Source organism: Pseudonaja textilis, chromosome 1, assembly GCF_049901715.1.
Source record: "Pseudonaja textilis isolate UNSWEBS1 chromosome 1, rPseTex1.2, whole genome shotgun sequence".
NCBI lineage: Eukaryota > Metazoa > Chordata > Lepidosauria > Squamata > Elapidae > Pseudonaja > Pseudonaja textilis.
The window spans coordinates 22,386,755-22,401,256 of NC_141990.1; the positions used below are offsets into that span (position 1 = coordinate 22,386,755).

General features: G+C 35.9%; 1 protein-coding gene across 2 annotated transcripts; it reads right to left on the reverse strand.

Annotated features, from left to right (window-relative positions):
• Positions 1 to 1,049: 1,049 nt before the first annotated feature.
• FKBP6 (FKBP prolyl isomerase family member 6 (inactive)) lies at positions 1,050 to 13,117 on the reverse strand. 2 transcript variants are annotated; one of them, XM_026708460.2, is made up of 9 exons: positions 12,733 to 13,117; positions 11,527 to 11,641; positions 9,326 to 9,415; positions 8,848 to 9,050; positions 7,568 to 7,687; positions 6,823 to 7,017; positions 5,573 to 5,682; positions 3,867 to 3,958; positions 1,050 to 1,461 (listed from the first exon to the last, which is right to left on the reverse strand). In XM_026708460.2, exons 1-9 carry the CDS (start codon positions 12,814 to 12,816, stop codon positions 1,436 to 1,438), a joined length of 1,035 nt encoding a protein of 344 aa, XP_026564245.1. In that variant the 5' UTR covers positions 12,817 to 13,117; the 3' UTR covers positions 1,050 to 1,435. The 2 variants fall into 2 exon arrangements, with proteins under 2 accessions (XP_026564245.1, XP_087784616.1); XM_087928490.1 differs by lacking the exon at positions 1,050 to 1,461 and having other exon boundaries at positions 3,517 to 3,958.
• Positions 13,118 to 14,502: the final 1,385 nt, after the last annotated feature.

Sequence of the window (14,502 nt, forward strand, 5' to 3'; positions counted from 1 at the left end):
GTCTGAACTAAATATATAAAATGAAGAGAAATTCTAATAATCCCAAAAATATTCCATCATGAATGTTCTTCTTCCTTCATTCTTCTATCAATCCCCACTAGAGAGGAATTCAGTTCCATATCAGCTTACTAATTTTAATGCAGTCCAGCATTCTATATTTTGTAAATTCAAAGTAGTTCTTCAAAATAATCCATTAAATCATCAAATAGGTCAAGCATGTTTAAATGATAACAGATACAAATTCACACAATATATTCAATATTTTGAAGCATTTTAACCAGTTTATGTGGAAGTAAATACATTTGAGAATATATAGTATATTAGAGCAAAGATAAATTAGGAAGGGATTTGCTGCCACCTGCTGCCACTAATTTTCACACTGCATTTACCACAATATGCCCACAATTCTGCTTAAAGCAAAGTGTATGTATTTAATGCCCACCCACTATTCTTTTTAAATACATTTTAAAATGACTGCATTTTGCCAGTGCAACCCAATACAATACTAGTACTGTATGTAGCAACAGCATTAATAGCAATAGCACTTAGGCATATATTGTTCCATCATGCTTTACAGCCCCCTCTAAGTGGTTTACAGAGCCAGCCTATTGCCCCCAACAATCTGGGTCCTCATTTTACCAACCTCGAAAGGATGGAAGGCTGAGTCAACCTTCAGCTGGTGAGATTTAAACTGCTCAACTGCTGTCAGTCGGCAGTTAGCAAAATTAGCCTGCAATACTGCATTCTAACCACTATGCCACCAAGGCTAATGTACAAGTTCATGTCAGTCACCAAGCTGAAATATCTAGAAAAATCTGTGATGTTATACTATTAAATTTTATCTATTATATTTGTAACATGCCCCATTCAAGGCAGCTTAAAACCACAATAAATAGTATCATACCACTATTTATTACATACCACTTCAAGCCCTAGGCAAAAACCCTTAATTGTGTTTGTAAGGCAAAAATAAGAGCCTTTGAATTGCTATGCTTTATACCAAAAGAATTTTGATAATGAATAGACACCAAACATGCTGGAAAGTTCTCTCAAGACATATTTATTTTTCTAACTCATGAATATCACTCTTTAAGAGCATTTTCAAGCGACCATAAAACATAATACTTTCAAACTTACATCCTCCTAAGGAACCTAATCCGGTAAGGCAGGAAATTATAGGGAAAATAAGTTTCTCTCCAAGTAATCAGTTATCAATATGTTTCAATGGAGACAGAGTTCCTTTTATAACAAGTCTTCTTTTCAACATAATGCCACTAATAAGAATATCCTTATGCAAACATGGTGCTTATTTGCATATAAAATCATGTAATTCACGCTTTGAATATTTCAAATGAAGTATAGCTCTTCCATATATGTATTACAAAAACAATATACATCATACGTAAAATGAAATGGTTTTCTTCCTGTTTTAAGTTCAGCTTTCTTCTGCACCGCCAGATTCTGAAATTACCAACATATAATGACTTAATCTCGGTGAATTGATTTTGTTGTCAAACTGTAGAAACAATATTTTAATGATCATGCTTCAGAAATTTTGTAAATTAATAAGTTACCAAGACCCCATGTCTTTAAATCACTGGATTGAAAGTCTAATTATACTTTTATTTTGAAGGAAAGGCAAGGAACTAGATGAGAGGAGACAATCAAACAACCAATAGTATAGTTAATGCTCTATTATACTACTACTGTACCCAAGCAGGGAAAGGGTACAAGGTTAGAATAGTCTGAAAACGGGCATGCAAGTTACATGGAGGGCTATTCCTAGCTCTGTTCTCTTACTGATCCCTATATCTGCATTTATAAACAAATGCCTTTATCATTTCTTACTATCTTTCTAGTACTAGACAGATAAAATTAGTCATTGAGGAAATCACTCCTTTTCCTCCCAAATATATCATGGTGGCAAATAAGCCCAACAAGTCAACGCTTTCATTCCACCCACTGAAAAGAAGCAAAGGAATATGCAAACATGTTCAATGCAGTCATTTTTTGGCAACTCCTAGGGAGGTTGAATAAGCAAATCATTATTCTTTTTCTTCCCCCTGCATCTCCCCTTACTTGAAATCTCATCCATTAATGCATAACTGGTATATAGGGTAGCAAAATATTTTAGAGGGAGAAGACAGGTGTGGGCCCAATCCTTGCTGCAAAAAGAAAAGAAAAGAAAAGAAAGGCATCAAGGCAGAATGTGAAGATTGCAATTACTTCTGCAAATAGTTCCAATGTCTTTTGTTTGCTCTCCCAATGCAGCAAGAAAAAGTTCACTGACCAGACTATTTTGAGTTGCCAATAGATAGAACTCAGTAACAATTGAAAATATAAAATGATGACTGTGCCTTTTGTGGCCAGTCCCATATTACACCACAAGAAAAAGAGGAGAGCAAGCAGACAGCAGTGACTGTTCATATTCCACCTCTACAGGCATTACTGTCAGTCCAAATTTTGTTCACATGGTACCCAGGAGAGTGAGAGAGAAAAAAGGTTTGCACACTTTTTTGTGCTCATCCAGGTGGAAAACATCAGTGGTAACGTAATGGAGAGGTTCAGAAGACTTTCTAGCTTGTCTCTCAGTTTTCATACTTCATTTTCAACCCTTACTTATTAAATAGGCAAATGTGTACCTTAAATTCTGTGAAAAGGTAAAATGGACAGGAGAGTAAGTTGGGTGTTGTCCTACAGACTCAGAGTAAGTGGTCTTTATTCCATGTTCCTGAATAAGCTGTTTTTTAAACTTAAAGGACTACAGGGTTGCAGCCTTCCCTCCAACACTGTTTTATTTTGTCCTTGAGACCCAGTTCAATTTACCTTTAGTCTACTTAGCACTAGTTTGTTCACAGTTCTTTCGCTGGATGACTATTTTCAAAATATCTGAGAAATGCAAACCAAATACATTGTTGTATACTTGTAAATACACTCGTGTAGCATTTGCCATTTCATTTTTTTTTTAAAGCAGCAATATATGACCTTCCTCCAAAATGTTATGTGCTGGGACTTTCACAATGAAGTTGGAATTTCAATATTGAAATCTTGTCATTTCATTTGAATGGTTCAAATTTAAAGCCTTCTTTACACATAACTGATTAAAAAAGGAAAAAAAAACATGGAAGAAGAAACCCTGCATCCATTCTGAGAATCACTTGACCAATTCATCTTTTTCATTCCCTCCCAGCAATTGCACAATCAAAAAGGATCTCCGGAGTACAGATGAGCAGGTTTCCACAAAATTACTAGGAGTCAAGCTCAAATACAAAACATTATTTTACTTAGACAAAAAACCTCTAAATAAAAAACATTAGCACTATCTTGCCTTCTCTCCAAAACTACTTTTACTATTAGATTCCAAATAGAGAATTTAGGTATCAGAATTATTGCTTAAACTGTCACAGTTAAAAAACAGTAATGAAAGTTTGCAAATTAAGGTCAATGACTGTCCAGTATGCCTAAGCTAGTCTACATGCTTAGTCTATAGTGGGATTTAGTTACAGCAAACTATGGAAATGGTCATGGATAATATTACTATCGAACAAGAATGTACAACTTCCAATTATATTTGGAGAAACTATAAAAAACGAAATCACTGTTGGACTCTTATGTAGGAGCGATTAACACTTCAGCCATTTAAATAGAATGGCAGGTGGGTGGGATAAGGATTTGGTTGCAAAGCAACATTTATGCCTAATAGTTGAATAACTACAGAGTAAATAAATGACATGCAAGACACTGTCTGATCTATGCAAATGTCCTGCATAAGCAGATGTGTGTATGCATAAGAGAGTAAGTCTTCAAGATGCAACCCAGAATCACATAAAGACCAATACCTCTAACTCTCTGAGCAATCTTATTACCTTCCAAGTTTGTTTTTGATGAATGAGAATTCAGTGAGGCAAACATTTTACAGCACATCTCCTTCTCTTTCTCCATGTAATCTCTGTAACAGCTGAAAGTTAAAGCAAATGGTTTCAGCATTGGGGTGCCATCAATTTGTTTTTAAAAAGCAGACATTTTGAAAGTTTAAACATGCAACTATTTACTCTGGAACTACAGAACTCTGTGAGCGTGGCTAATAACATCAATAACTGCACCTTGTCAGGTTTTGCACTTAGTTTAATGAATCTTAAAATCAGACTGACTATAATGCAATACTCATCAGGAGTCACAAGAGGTTTCCAGCTGAATATAATGAACATTATTTATTTATTTGATTTGTCAATCGCTTACAAGATAATAGGTATAAGTATAAATATAGTTATGAATACATGAAATGGATACATATAAGAAAAATAAAAAGAATCAATAGGACAGGGACGGTAAGCACGATGGTATGCTTATGCACCATTAATTTAGTATGTTATTATCATTTATATTATCTTTATTGTTTATATCAATTAAAGTTATTTTAGTAATTTAATAGTTGAGTATGTTGTGCATCATTTAAATTGTATTAATACATTTCTAGTGGCCAATAAAATGATTCCTTGATAAATGACCTTTTAAACCTGAAATTCCAGAAGACACTCAATATTTGTAAAGCAGAAGCAAAATAATTTGCTAAACAAAGAAGCCAGTTGTGTCAAAAGCCAACCAAAACCATTCCTGTTCTTTTTTGAGTAGGTTTGCAAACCCCTTTAGCTGAAAGAACCAGTGAAATTCTCCTAGCATTCTGTTGAAAGGCTAGAAAGTTAGCATTAAAGTGGGGAAAATGGATTTTAGTCTCTCCAAATAAAGGCATTTTTCCAGCTGTATGTTATCCAGAAAAAAAAAAAAAACCAAGTGAACCTGCACTTAGCAAAGAACAGAGAGGGAAATCATCTAAAGAAACAAATGGGGAGCTTCAGAAGGATGGGGAAACTTTCCCATATCGTAAGAGCAGCATTTCTAAGCTCTGGACAACTGAAACAGATTTTTTTATTGGCATTTGATCAGTGTTTCAATAGGCTTCATCATCTCCACAGACTTAACCTACAAGTACTTCTCAATTAACAACTTGTCACTTAACGACCATTTGAAGTTATGATGGACCTCCCCAGATCAACTTATGACCTGGATTCAAAGTTCTGATGGCCACACATCATGTCGATGCAGCCACGTGATCGCACTGTACATGCTCAGTAACTGGCTTACATTTATGGTCATTTGCAGGGCCCAGCTTGTGACTATAATTTTCAGCCTTTTTTTTTTTTTTTGCTGGTTAACAGTAAAAATATCCATTGGTAAAAATAGGTTTCGCTTCACAACCACCACAAAAAGGCCATAAAATTGGGAATGACGACTTATTTAACAACTGCCACAACTTATGACTGTAACTCAGGGTTCACTTATGGTTGTAAGTTGAGTACCACCTGCACTTTGTAGCAAACTTGCTATTTCTGCCTATTTGGTATGCTCACTTATTCAGTCCAATATAGTTTAATCATTAGAAGAATATTAAGGATTGAATAGCCACAAGGCATAAATTTGAACCATTATCATGAGTCTAAGTAGTAAGTGAATGAGTATCCAAGTCAGCTAATTTGTTACAAAAATATAGCAGTCAAGTAAGTGCTCTTATCACCTGGCCAGCTTTTTCAATTCATTATTAATATCTTGGTTGAAGGGCTGTTCTTTCTGAGCTTTGACCAGAAACTCTCGGGCTCTGTCATACTCTGTCAAGTAAAGGCATGCCTGGAAATACAGAAGGTACATGTTGCAATTGCAGTTTGATCACTTCTCTTGAAGGGTAAAACAAAGTAAGGATTTTATTTTTTTGCCAGGTTCATAGAGCAAGCTGGAATTATTTGCAATTCTGCCTTATTGATTGTAAGCAAGAAGTTCATATTATGGACATTTTAGGACTATTATCAGTTTTGACAGCATGTTGCAGACACATAAGAGAATGAAAGCTAGGCAATGTGGGGAGGGGGAACATCATAAAATAGCACATAGTCAAACACAACACAACAATCTGTCAAAGTCAAATTGATGAGATTTCTTCCCACACTCTCTAGCCTAGAAATCTTTCTTCGAACCATTTGTTTACCTATGTCAAATAGGAAACATTTACAAGCAAAGCACAGATCTACAGTCACTTAGCATCCATAGTCTCCATATTAGTACCTGTTTTTAAAAGATGGGTTTAACATTGTGTAAATCTAACTATTGTGGTTTGTAAATCATGATTTATGGTTTAACTGGTTTCCCAGAAATTGTATTTAAGTAAGAATTTTTTAATAAACTGTGGATTATAATGATATGTAATTTAAATCATTGCCTAACTATTTTTGTTTGGCTTCCGGTCACCAAATGTTAACTATATTAGAAACAGAAGATATTAACATAATTTTCAATCTGAGATTTCTGTATAAGAAAAGCAAAGCAGAATTAGACATCACATACTAGAATGTAATTTGTAAAGAATAAAGTAGATTTTCCATAAAATTATATTTTACTGTTAAAATTATTTGCTTTAAATCTCTTCGTATATTGATGGCATTCACTGTATAAGTATCTCATGGTGAATAAAACTGAGAAACTTTTCACAACCTATTTTAGAGCTAAAATGAGGATTGTTGTACAAATTTCAGTGGTCTTTATAGTCAATTTATAATATGAAATACCAAATAATTACTGTAAAATGATGATGATGATGGAAGCTGAAACATTTTAATACTCTTAGCAAATTATAGGCTTAGTTCACGGTTTCCATTACCCAAACCTGCCCTAACAATTTCCAAGCAGGAAGCAAAGCTAGTCTGACTTAATAAAAAAAAAAAACACCTCAGAATTCTGCAAGATATGCAAAATGGGAAGAAATACCCTCCTTACCTGGCCACATCTGAAGAGGGCTTTAGCATTCTTTTCATCTAGCTCTAAGGCTTTTTTGCCATAGGCTAAGGCTCGATCTGGATGTTCCAACTTCAAGCAAACAAAAGATAAGTTCAGGAAGACCAGAAGCCTGGCAGCATCAACTTTGTCTTTTTCAGTCTCCTTAGCACATATACGATTGAGTACTGAAGAGGCCTGGTGAGTAGAGATAAAAAAATGAGCTTAGAGGAAGAAAAATGTGATAGAGAAATGCTGGAAATGCTCGTTAGACAAATGCACTGACTGCCATATGTGTTGGGGAAAAAGGATGCTGACTTGAGAGACAATTCAAATAAAGGTTTATGTATTATTTATTAAGGGTTTTATCCTACCTTCTATTAAGGAGCCCAAGTGGATCCCACTATTTTTTCTCACGATCACTTCATTAGAAGGAATGAATGGTCCAATCACCCAGTGGAACTAGAACTATTTGACACCCCTGTTCTAGAGTCTTGGTATCTTTTTTGTATCATGGCAACCAGAATGCAGTATTCCAAATGTGGTTCCACATGTGCTGCATAGAGCTGTACTATCACTTCTTGTGATCTTGATACTATCCCTCTGTTGATACAGACTAGGACTTCATAGGCTTAAAATTATTCACATTTTGGTGTGGATAGGAAGAGAAGATTGTTATGCAGGATACGATTTTAAATTTCTAGATGTAGCTTATGATTCATTCCCCTATTCCATGAATGTTACTTACCCGCTTGTACCTCTCCTTGGCATCCATGAAACGTGTTTGACGGAAGAGGTAATTGCCAAATTCACGTTCTGTTTCTGCTACCTTTATAATTTTCTCCAGTGGAAATTTATCCTGTTGCTCCTATGCAGAGAAGCAACAATCTAGTTAGAAACTACTCCCAATAATGATGAAATTAAATTATTAATTTCAGCTAAAATTGTTATGCTGGAAAACTACATGTCAGTTTCTTTAAAGTCCTAAATGACTTAAGAAGACTGCCTCTCCTACTACAAATCTGCCCAAATTCTAGGACCCCTTTTAATTATTTCCCATTATCAGAAGTTCGGTGATACTGTGGACACAGGAGAGGGTCTTGTCTAGACGATGGAATGCTCTCTATTGTAATATGAATGGTCACTGAATGAGTATTTGTAACCCAAGGAGTAATTGTAAATGCCCATTTAGGGCAATTCCATAAACTGAAAAGTATGATCACTCAATAGCAGCAGCAAAGCTAACAAACATCAAGGATTATCTGTAATTTATTACTTATTTCTCATTAACCTGTTCTCCTCCAGCTACATTCCCTATAGATAAATGAAAAAGAAAATACAAAGATTTGACACTATGTATGGTTGGCGTTCTTGTATCCTGGCTAGAAATAGGGGATAATTTTGTTTGGCTCGTTTTTCTTAGTGCTATCAAAATCAACATTTTTCTTCATAAATAATGTGGAAAGAACTTAAGAACAAACAAGAAAGCACTAAATATGCATGAAAAGAAAACTGCCAAGATCCACCCATTCTTAGATTGAATGTTAGACCAACAAGGCTGTTGTTTTTTAAATTTTTTTTAAAAAAACTTTATTAAAGTTCAAGATATTAAAAAGTTTACAAAAAGCAAAATGTTAAAAAGATTTACAAAAGTTTCTGTAACAGAAATTATATCGACATCTTTCAATATCAGAAAAAAAAAAGAAAATGGCAGTTGATTTTTTTTAATAGGTCCGATGCAGGAAAACTGCTTTATTTATTATTTTGACCCTTCAAGTGCTACCTCCAATTCTATTGCTCTCACTTTTCCTATAGTCATGGCAGAGAGTAATTTCCAACTTCAACAGCTTCTCAGTGTAACATTTAGCTGCTCATCTCATGGTTTGAAGTGACGCTGAGCAGCTTACTTGTAAAAAATAGTTCCACAAGGAGTACTGCCATACAAATTATAGTTCAAAACCTCTAATTTCAGAAGATGTAATTGAACAGTACTAATACAGACTATTAGATATGAACTTGATAACTCACAGGAGGCAGGTCAAAGAACCTATCTGATTCTGCCGAGTCCAAAAAGTCCAAAAGCTCAACTTCAAACAAGACTGTGGAATTGGGGGGAATCAAAGGAGGACAACCCAAAGTTCCAAAAGCATAATTTGGCTTGAAGAGAAATCTTGCCAACTCTCCTTTTCTCATTGTGAGTAATCCAATTTCCAAACCCCTCAGAGTAATATCTAGGAAAGCAAAACAAAAATTCTTATTTCCAGAATTTCCATACTGTGTTACTGTTTGTTTTGAACAAAGGAAAATCATGCAGAAAATACAGAAACGGCAAAAGAGCACATGGCAAACTAGTTTGCTCAGAGGTAACAGGAAATAATTCAAGACGTGACAATAGAGATCACGCCGAGGATAAATAGTTATAAGGCCTTAGATCAGATATCTACGTAAGCATTTACTGATTAAACTCAAATATTTATATCCACTAAGTCACGTATCCTTCACTCACCTTCACCAAGTTTCATGAGTTTGGGGTTTTTCTTGAACCAATTTGTGTCAAAGGGTCTGTCCATGTGTTCTAAATACCCTGAAAATTTCACTGAAAAAAACAGAATCAGAGGAGACAAAATAAATTTCATTGAGAAACATTGAACATATTAATTTCACTGGTATAAATGTCCTTAGGAATAATTTTGCTATGTTTTCTTTGAAGTTTGTTGATGCTTGGCATTGTATTAAATTCTTTAATCAAGGAACATATTATCTGTTACATTTTTCCCTTTTGGAATGCAGAATATGGTGTTATGCAAAGTGTAGAAATATTAAAACAAAGACAAAGAAAGACATAAAAATGAAAAGAAATGCCTTTTATACCAACACTCATTATACTTCTCCAAAACTTTATATTCTTGCAAACCATCTTGTTTCTGCTATATCCACGCATACTTCAAACACTATGTCTTGTTCTTTAAACTTGACACTTTTTGTTAATCTCACATCAACTCCATCCAACCACAACTTTTTTGATCTTCCCCTTTCTTTTTGTTTGTGATTTCAACCTCTTAGATTCTCTTTATATGACCAAACACTTCAAAGTACCTACTACTCGATTTTGTACTTAATTCACATTCATTCAGTACCCATTTATTCTTAATCTCACATCTGAAGCTTTTTCTACACACTTTTCATAAGTATTCCATTCCCACTGCAGTCATCTTTTGTTTCTTCATATGCTTATTTCCATATATGCATATAGACAGAAACATGTATATACTGTCATTTTTACTTTATTCCACACATACATTCCTCCTAATGGACTATTCACTAATCACTAGCCGTCCTATGAGCATTTGTTTGTAAGATTCTTCATGCATTTTTCCTCCTTTATTTTTACCTTTACATTTTACCAAGGGATACTAATTCATATTTTATTCTAGTTTTTCTTGTCATATGATTTATTATAGTTTTGGGGTCACAGGCTCTATGAAATGGAATACTCACTCATTCAGCTTTCCTTATCAAGTACAGTATAGTATTTCAATTGTTTATCCTTCCTTTATAAATAACTCAAAGGAGCAAATATATGTTATACTACTATAAGAAGCGTGCATAAGTGCACCATACCATCCCTGTCCTATTGTCCCCATTTATTCGTACCTATTTCTGTATTCTTACTCATGTTTATACTTATATCTATTATCTTGTAAGCGACTGACAAATAAAATAAATAAATAAAATAAATACTTTCTCCTCCTATTTTCCTCACAACAACAACCCTATGAGATGGGTTAGGCTAAGAGAGAGCGACTGTCCCAAGTAACGCAGCTGGCTTTCATGTGTAAGGCAGGACTAGAATCCAGTCTCCTGATCTGTAGGCTAGCACTTTAACTACCCCACCAGACTGGCTCTCAAACAATAATCTTTGATGCATTATTTTTCAGATCCATCTCTTCACTGCTTCATGCAATGTAATGTTTCCTGTAAATCATTCTCGGTCCCAGCTGATAACACTCCATTATCAGAAACATTCCTTATATATCTACAAATTTGTAAACAACTAAGAACATATCTTTGCCTACTTTCTACTCAATGTGAAATCATTTACTAAGCATTCTTTTATTGTTTCTGTATGGTTTACTTGCCTTATATATTGTTATCACATTCAATAACCAACTGAATTCCATATTCAAGCAAAATAGTCCATAATGAAGGGTATTAGCTTTATTATACACACATTAATTCAATAAACTTTTCTTCCCACATTCCTGCTGAGGAATTAAAAATCTGGACAGTCACTCCTCAATTTTACTTGTTATCACTTCTCATACCATTGCAGTCAACCTTCTCAAACACATTTGATAAATTAATCCCCCTATTGTGTTCTCTACAAAGGCACATATATTTTAATATTATTAGCTTACCTGTACTGTTACACAGGTGCTATGTGAGTATTCTGGCATTTTTTTTACATTTGAATCTAAAGCACAGTGCAGCTGTAGCCTCTTAGAAGCATAAAAATATAATTAATGATGATCATTTGCCTAATTTTTCAGAACATATGGTACAAATAGTTTAAAAATATGATCCACTTGCTAATTAAAATATATTTTAGTCTTCCTTCTCCAGCTCTTAAATAAGGAAAAATAGATACCACACAATATCAATATTTGATAGACCCTAAAACCACAACAAATCAAGCAACTACTTTACCTAATACTGATGAATCAGGAGGGACTGTCTCACCAGAGCCATCTCGGATTACTTCTTTCAACACTCCTTTGTCACCAGTAATATTCTGCATACGGTGACCCAACCATTGGTAAGACTTGGAAGAATGAACATAAGAATATACTAAACGTAGTATTAATCTCTTCCAAAACCAAATCTATCTTGAGGTTTGTATGATTGTTAGCCTTTAATGAATTTACCAATAAAATGAACTTAATATTTGTTAAATGTTTTACCTTTGGATAAACTGTTTGTAGTTTATACAATACCAGAATACATTGCAGATACCAATTCAATGTATTTATTACTATATAATCCCTATTTTTTTGAATCAGGATTGAGGAAACAGACTGCTTTCACAGTGTTTAGTTAAATTCCTAATTTAATCTCTAATTAGTGGTAATTCATCCTATTTTATTTACTGAGCCAATCATGTAAAATTTTATCATTGCTATACTGTATATTTTGCATTTGGCTTCAATAGTAAATTACAATAAAACTACATATTTAAAATTATCAAGAAGTATAACCCAAAAGTTGAAAGAGATTACATATTTTGCTATAAAGCACATTCACTTCAATTTGGGTGAAGAAAGGAGAAACATTGGTCAACTCATATATTAGCTTTAATGTCATTAGTTCAGTTTTTGCTTAGGAGGCAAAGAGTCCACTAACTATGGTTTGTAAATTTTGGTTATGAATTAGCACTACAGTGTTTGGGAACTCTAGGCATTTTAATATGTGAAAACCCATGCAGTCTGAACAGTCCAAGAAACCAACATTATGTGTCCATACATATTTGGTGTGAAATAGATAAAATAATTTAGAGCAACGAAGGGCCAGCAAAACATCAGAAGAACCCAGGATTCAATCCTAGTACTACCCCAAAATGTGACTTGAGATAAACTACCAGATTTGGGCCACAAAAAACAAACAAAAAACCCGCTTCAAGGCCAGCTAGCGACTTGTATATAGGTATGGGAGCCTGACACAAAGCAACCCCGAGAGTTATCCATTTTCCAAACCACTTTTAGTGGGCCTCCATCCCCGCCAAAGCTGAACTAACGGGTCGGCATAAGCCGCTCTTCTTCTTCCTTCGCGACTTCATCGAAAGGCGCGAGCTGCGAGGGTGGCGGCAGCCGTGAAGGAAGGGCGAAGGACACCACGAAACCTCTTCCTTCGGCTCACCCCGATATCTCCCATCCCGGTGACTTCTCCTCCTGGCAGACTGCTCCCATTATCCCGCCAGTATCGCTCGCCATTTCGCCTCATCTCCGTGGCTTTCCGAAAAAGCAGCTGGAGCAATGGGTCTCCTTTCCCGCCTTAACCGCCACAGTAAATTGGGAAGGCGTCCCTCCGCATTTTTGCAGCCCTCCACCAATCAGAACAGTCGAGGTCTCAGGCCACCCACCGGCGCAAGTCTTACAAGCGCAGCTGTGGGACCGTTTCCTTTTACTTTGGGGACTCAATTGGCGGCAGCTGTAGTATCCTGCAAATTGGGACTTTGCGGCAATTAACTGTGAGGCCCGGCTTCTTGCGTGTGCAAACGTCTCCTAGTCCAGTCAGAGGTACGTCTGGAGAGTTTAATGCGTTGAAATACGAGCAGAAAAGGGGCTGCCACAAAGAAGAGGGAGCCAAGCCTCTTCTCCAAAGCACCCGAGAGCAGGACAAGACGCAATGGGTGGGAACTAATCAAGGAGAGAAGCAACTTAGAACTAAGGAGACATTTCCTGACAGAACAATTAATCAGTGGAACAACTTGCCTCCAGAAGTTGTCAATGCTCCAACACTGGAAGTTTTAAAGAAGAGATTGGATAACCACTTGTCCGAAATGGTGTGGGGTTTCCTGTCTAAGCAGAGGGCTGGACTGGAAGACCTCCAAGGTCCCTTCCAACTCTTTTATTCCATTGCAGAAAACTGCAAGATGAAACTATGTGAAGAGTGAAGAGCTGAGGCATTATATCTTGTTTGTAAATTTCAGGGAAGAGCAGGATAAAAATATTAGGGGCCAAACGCTTTTAACTGGGTCAGGTACACACCTAAGTTGCAACATGTGAAACACAACTTGGTTGTTTGTAGCTTAGCGTGTTTAGTTTATGGCACAACTGTATTAACTGGGCTGTGAATAGCAATAGCACTCTTAGACTTATGTATCGCTTCATAGTGCTTTACAATCCTCTCTAAGTGGTTTTCAGAGTCAGAATATTGCCTCCAACAATCTGGGTCCTCATTGTATCGACCATGGAAGGATCAGTCAACTTGGAGCAGGTCAGATTCAAACTCCTGGAGCGAGTACTGTGTTAGCCCTGCAGTACTGTATATTCTAACCCCTTTGCCAACATGGCTCTTTAATGCAGCCAACTCACCTCTATCTCTTGACATTTTACACATTTACTTCCGCATTAGCACATGGCATATATTCCATCTTCCTTGTCTTTGCTTTCTTGTGCTTTTGAAAATAACCTTGAACAGGTTTTTCAAACTTCAAAGGTTGTGTTTTGTATTCTTGGCTTCAGTGAGGCTAATACGTTGTTTCAAATGGATTTTGAGCCTTTCTCCTTCATAATCAATATAGCTTCTTTCTCTTTTTCTGCTTTGTAGCACAAAATAAAGTGGGCCAGGTGAGTTAGAGAACTATTTTGTCTGCAAAGCAGCCCTTTGAGACTGGATAGAGCTGTTGATCCTTTGTAAGTCTTTTATGGATTGTATACTCTAAGAACTGATATGACAGAAAGCATGAATGGATATTTAGACTGTTCTGGAGAGTCAGTGTGGTATAGTATGTAGTTAAGATCCCAGGCTAGAAACCAGGAGACTGATTTCTAATCCCACCTAAAGCAAAGTTAGCAAGACCTTGGACCAGCTACAGTGGCAGGGGTGTCAAACTGACGGCCCGCAGGCCGATGCATCAAGTGAGGCCACGCCCACCCCAGCTCTGAGAAGGGTAAAACACAATAC

Bases quoted from the DNA above. Each gene is read 5' to 3' on its own strand.
- FKBP6 (XM_087928490.1), bottom strand. From the start codon at position 12,816: ATGAGGCGAAATGGCGAGCGATACTGGCGGGATAATGGGAGCAGTCTG. The intron at 11,642-12,732 runs GTGAGCCGAAGG...CATTCTTCCAAG, and splicing joins CCGGGATGGGAGATATCGGG to TCTTACCAATGGTTGGGTCA. The intron at 9,416-11,526 runs GTAAAGTAGTTG...TGTTTTTTTCAG, and splicing joins TCCTGATTCATCAGTATTAG to TGAAATTTTCAGGGTATTTA.